The sequence below is a fragment of the Dreissena polymorpha genome, chromosome 9, assembly GCF_020536995.1.
Source record: "Dreissena polymorpha isolate Duluth1 chromosome 9, UMN_Dpol_1.0, whole genome shotgun sequence".
Classification (NCBI taxonomy): Eukaryota; Metazoa; Mollusca; class Bivalvia; order Myida; family Dreissenidae; genus Dreissena; species Dreissena polymorpha.
The window spans coordinates 51,149,293-51,155,172 of NC_068363.1; the positions used below are offsets into that span (position 1 = coordinate 51,149,293).

The 5,880-nt window shown below is 32.3% G+C and overlaps 1 protein-coding gene across 1 annotated transcript in view; it reads right to left on the minus strand.

Moving 5' to 3' along the window:
• The window catches only part of LOC127844797 (low-density lipoprotein receptor-related protein 5-like), a 16,532-nt gene extending 11,462 nt beyond the window's left edge, over positions 1-5,070 (minus strand). Inside the window, exons 1-7 of the mRNA XM_052375295.1 lie at positions 4,991-5,070; positions 4,193-4,303; positions 2,943-3,105; positions 2,623-2,763; positions 1,135-1,252; positions 734-878; positions 299-418 (exon numbers count right to left, since the gene is read on the minus strand). Of these exons, the coding sequence (XP_052231255.1) occupies positions 299-418; positions 734-878; positions 1,135-1,252; positions 2,623-2,763; positions 2,943-3,105; positions 4,193-4,253 (748 nt within the window). The 5' untranslated portion in view covers positions 4,254-4,303; positions 4,991-5,070. The remainder of the gene's footprint in view (positions 1-298; positions 419-733; positions 879-1,134; positions 1,253-2,622; positions 2,764-2,942; positions 3,106-4,192; positions 4,304-4,990) is intronic.
• Between the last annotated feature and the right edge of the window lie 810 nt (positions 5,071-5,880).

Sequence of the window (5,880 nt, forward strand, 5' to 3'; positions counted from 1 at the left end):
CATTGTTAAGGCTGGTCTTTATCTTTGTAAAATTTAAACCCTCTTAGGACAATACTTTTAGTTACACGCGATAAACTATAAAATATCATTGTTGCTTAACATAGACCATAATTTAGATTGCCAAACATCAGAACCACATAGCAATCCTTTTAAAAACATAAATGTCACGAATTATTTAAACACCATGATTTTCTTAACAATATTTTGATTATTTTTCAAAGGTAGTATATATCGTATTGCATCAACAGAAGTCATACAATACTAGTAATATAAATGTATAGATGTAATGCATGAATACCCGATGAACATGTTTCTGTATTGTCGTCCAGTCTGAATCCATAGCTACATTGACATATTCTGTTTCGCCCAAGTCGAATACAAATTTGCTCACAGCCTCCGTTGTTAACATCACATGGACCTTCAAAAGACACACATGTATGAATTATAAACATAAATCATATGTTTTTCTCACAGCTGAACGCGGTTTATGATTTTTCTTATTTGGTAGTTTTACATATAGTATACTGTGTTACGTTATCAACGCTTAAAATAAGATTTTCGCACGTTTCATTTGAACATTCTGTCGTGACTTAAAATACAATTATTCTAGTGATAACGAATGTTGCAAATTATAGTAGTAACTATATAGTGAATTTTACACACATTTAATATGATATAAGCATTAATCGATTATAAACACATTCTATAGAAAATAATTTGAAAAATTGATTACCGTTTTGTTCTGGCTGGTCTGTAATGTCAACAACACTTATATCAGTAACTGCTTTAACAGTGTCAAGACTGCGTGTGACACTGCCTGAATCTGTCAATGACACGACATCTAGTTTGATACCTGAGTCTGCCACAATGAGGTGATTCTGGAATGTCCCTCTTAATATTGCAATTCAACGACAAAGCTCAAACGATGACATCATGCTCACAACATTTTCTTTCAGATTATTGCACAATTATTGTACATATCAAAACAATTTCCTTGAAAACAAGCTTTTATGTATTTGTTTATATTTCCGTGCAATACCATTGTATTACATATTGAATAAACATTGTGATATATAACCACTTTGTGCATCAAAACAATTACTTATTTGACATGACTAAGCATAACGAATTCACCTTGTACGAATGTATTTTCAAAGGCAATGTAGTCGTATCCGACGATATATCGACCGTTGTTAGACCAGATCCATCTAGCTCCACTGATTTTAAACTTCTGCCATCGATGAAATACAATCTGAAAACAATATATTTATTGACGATTTATTTCTACGTATAATAAATAAATATCGAGCAACTTCTGCACCTTATCATATCAGTAAATTAAACTGTTGTCAAACAAAATTCTCATATCATGTAATTGAAATTGACAATGGTTGCTTTATTGATGCATATTTTATAATATGACACTGATTATTCAGGGTGCAGGATCAACGGGTTTTAATGGGTTTACACACGGGCTGGAATGAATGTACATGCACCGTTAAAAACTTTATTTTTGCAAATATCTCAAGTTATTAAAATACATTTGCAAATTTCTTAAAGGGATCTTTTCACGCTTTGGTAAATTGACAAAATTGAAAAAAGTTGTTTCAGATTCGCAAATTTTCGTTTTAGTTATGATATTTGTGAGGAAACAGTAATACTGAACATTTACCATGGTCTAATATAGCCATTATATGCATCTTTTGACGATTTTAAAACCTAAAAATTGTAAAGCGTTGCAACGCGAAACGATTGAATAATTTGGAGAGTTCTGTTTTTGTCGTTAAATTTTGTGAAACTACGAAGATTACTTATATAACGTATAAAATACGACAAGTATGTGTACTTGGCGGAATAGCTCAGTAGGCTAAAGCGTTTTTACTTCAGGACTCTGGCAGGACTCCAGGGGTCACTGGTTCGAAACCTGCTCCGGGCAATGTTCTTTTCCTTTTTTTAATTTTATTCTTGATTTTTTACTGGAGCTTTTACGATCCAATGTTTACATTTATCAATATAAAGCATTTAATGAATAAGTTAAAAAATGCCAAAATCTGTGAAAAGGCCCCTTTAAGTGCAGTTTTTCTTGCTGTTTGTGCCGATATCTTAAGATTTAAGAATAAATCCTAGAATACGCCTTAAATCGGTGGCAAAATTGCGCGTTGCATGCTGCATAACCGTTAAACTGGATTCTGTAAAAATCGAATTTGTGTCCAAGAACACGGGGCTTATTAAATAAAGTTATTCTCCTGTATTTCACATTGCCATAAGCAGTATTACAAAACTGAATTGTGTGCACTAGTTAAATTTCTTATGAAAAAGTTATTTGAAATAAAGCACAACTTACCGTTGTGTTTACATGCATTACAGTTAAGAAGGGAAACTCCACAAAGTCACGTGATCCTGCATCCTGTTCTCGATATCAAGTTTCACTAAATTAATCGTTAGGTAAACATCTGAACCAATTTTGTTTTTCAGGGAGGGGTGTTCTGGACATAAATCTTGATATGCTGACTGACCTAAAGGCATGCGTGTCCACGTGATGGCGCGATTTCTATATAACCTGATGAATATCGACAGTCTTTTAAACCCGAAGTTTAATATCAAATAACAATGAAGAGAAACCTGTATGTATCTGCATCTACAGTAAGGTCTTTGGGGTCGGTCAAAGCCATCCAGCTAACAATTGTCTTAACATCGGTTCCCTGTAGGTGAGCCGTCTTAATCTGATAGCCACCTTGTCTCCCGTTGATCCATGTCATGATGCTACAAATATAAGTGTTCAATAATACATGTATCAATGTATACGTGAAAAATAACATGTTTACAATATTAAAAATATGCATTCTGAATGTTTTGCCCGACTATTTTTTTTTTAAAAAGATGAGACAATTAACGTATAAATGTTGATATGACATACGCGGTTTGGTTAGTAATAGTCTTACCTTAATAATGGAAGAATGTTCAGAGCCTTCGGAGTGTCTAATCCTCTAGAAATAAGCGTGAACACGCTCCTTGTAGTATGTGAAAATACGTTTATTTTTCCTGTCGCATTTGATTGCCCTTGACACCAGTACACGTTTTGGTCTCCCCAATCTACAGCCAGACCTTGATAAAATTTGGTTACACACATGTATTCATAAACTCAGAGATCTAATCCTAAAAGTTAATCCCATATATTTGGCTGAAAGTTTGATAAAGTAAAACTTAGCCATTAACTTCATTTACACACACACCAGTGATTTTTTTTGCTCAAAACTACCGCCGATTTTCGGCTGCTTCCCAATCGCAAAATCCCATGTTTTTTTTCCCAAGACTCTGACCAAATTTTCCCAAAACGGCCCAGTTTAAAATTATTTTTTTCTAGATAGAAGTCACTTATTAATTAATTATGATTTCTTAACTCTAGATCTCAACTTCATTTTTTAAAACATCCTACAAAATATATATCTTTAATTTAGTCCTTTTTGACGATAAATCATTCCCAAATTATTGATAAAAAATACCATTTAGACCAGAATCCTTTTCCCAGAATGGCTAGAAAAACCCCTGAACATGCATTTAAAAATAATATTGTTTCTGTTACTTATAATCATATTTATAATGCTTAATTTTTCCTAATTTCATGGTTTATCACTCTTTTTTTTTCAAATTTCACGGTTTATCGCGCTAATTTTCCCAAATCAAATGGCACAGGCTGTACCAAATAAAAGCAAATTTTCTTTTTAATTTTATTAACATGGTAGCATAATTAATTTAATTAAAACTTTTAAGTCAAAAGCATAATTACAAACTGGACTGATTTAAATGTGTTTACAAAAATCTACACAGTAACAAAAATTAAGACCGACATAAAGGATCAGAAAGATATAAAATCAAAGTATCAACGTTTATCGGTATTATCTTAAAATGGATTAATTTGCGTTCCGACCAGACATGAATTTTCCTTTATGGTAATAACTGGATTTAATTGAAGAGCAGCAAATCGTGTACATTTAAACGTTTGTCAAACTAATTTTCCCGCACAGACGCGCTACAATATGAACATGAATTGCAATACGTATAGGCATACAGATGTATATATCTCAAAGGATCCGGTTTATATAATTCCTGTTTCTGTACGTGAACTGTGTTTTAAAAAATAACTAAACCTGCTCTAAAATATCGGTTGTTATTTTCTATTTAAGAACTATACCATTGACCGTTTCTGTTGCGGAAGTGATTCGTTGTTTCGTACCAACGCTGTCCAATGTCATCGAATAGATGTCACTGCCGTCCGCAAAGATTGCCTTTCTTTGGTGTGAATCTCAAATATCGATGTATGATTTTGTATTACATCCAATATATAACTTGTATGTACACGTATCATCAGTTTATTGTTTAATCAAAATAAGGCTTAGAATTCTTAGACCCAGAAAACATTTTAAACAATTCAATTCATATCGTTTAAAAGCTGTGTATCCCACAAATTATCATAAACGTACCCATAAATACCAAAGTAACTACATGTGCAGATTAAAATGAAAGTTACGTCCATCATTATTTTTTTTTAGAACACGTTATATGCTAAATACTACATACATCTCTTACAATAAATTGAAAGTTATTTAATCAGTAATACATACTATTATGTCTTTCAAATTTTGCAAAAATCATACACGTATTTGGGAACAACAGACTGACGTATGATGTATGAAAAGAATGACACTTTAACAACAATAGAAATATAAATATGTGAAAGAAGTTAAATGTAAACCCCTGTTAGTGGTCAAGTTAATTACATTTATTTAAATAAACCTTTATCATCTATGATTTTTTTTAGCTAAGGCAAGATATTCACGCAGTTTCTTCCAACTGCTGTGTATGTGAGTTGAGACATAAACATAGTATACGCTGTACTTCGGTAACTATTTCATATAACAAAAAGCAAATGTATAGCAAACTACAACCCATGATGAAATTATTGTCATCGAACATAACGAATAAGACATACCGATTGTTAACCAATTAATCTGCGATCCGACATTGGGGAAGCATGTTTTGTTCGCCTGGACATATTCAAGTTCGTCGTGTAACCCTCGGATATCAGCTGCACAAATTGTGGTGGCGTTTGACCAGACAAGGGCACGATGGAGAGAACCTGTGGCCTCTACAAAATGTAAATACGTGCAGGTTTACTCTTTACACGAGACATCTATACCATTATACGAATTACTTACTTCTTGGTTTTGAAAACATGAACATGAAATAAGTCATAGTAAATCTACACAATGATCATAATTATTGTCAAAATCTTATGGTTTTACCACTTTTAATTGGGGGAGTATTTGGTTCATTAATACACTACATATAATTACATAACGCATATTAAATATGTTCAGATACTGAAAATAAATCAATCGTAGTGCAAATTTTCCTCTTGTTTATGAACGAAATATGGTAAAAGATTTTATGTTTCATTTTACTTATAACTTAAATGTGTCTTTATCAACATTTTAATATTGAACAAAAACTGTATCAATATTGTCACAAATCAATTCATAATGTATTTTGTTGTTCAATACAGGTGCACAACCATGTGAACATCGAATGAACTTTTTAGTATAACAATAGTAAGTAACCTGAACACGTGCGGTCATCCGAGTTCAACACAAATCCCACGTGTGTGAAGTTAGCCTATTTAGCCCATTTAGCCTATTTAGTACATCGGTTGAAATATACATCCTATTTAGCCTATTTAGTACATCGGTTGAAATATACATTCTATTTAGCCTATTTAGTACATCGGTTGAAATATACATCCTATTTAGCCTATTTAGCCTATTTAACAGCCTCTTCAGCCTTTTTAGCCTATTTAAACATTTTAGTACATAGGTCAAAACA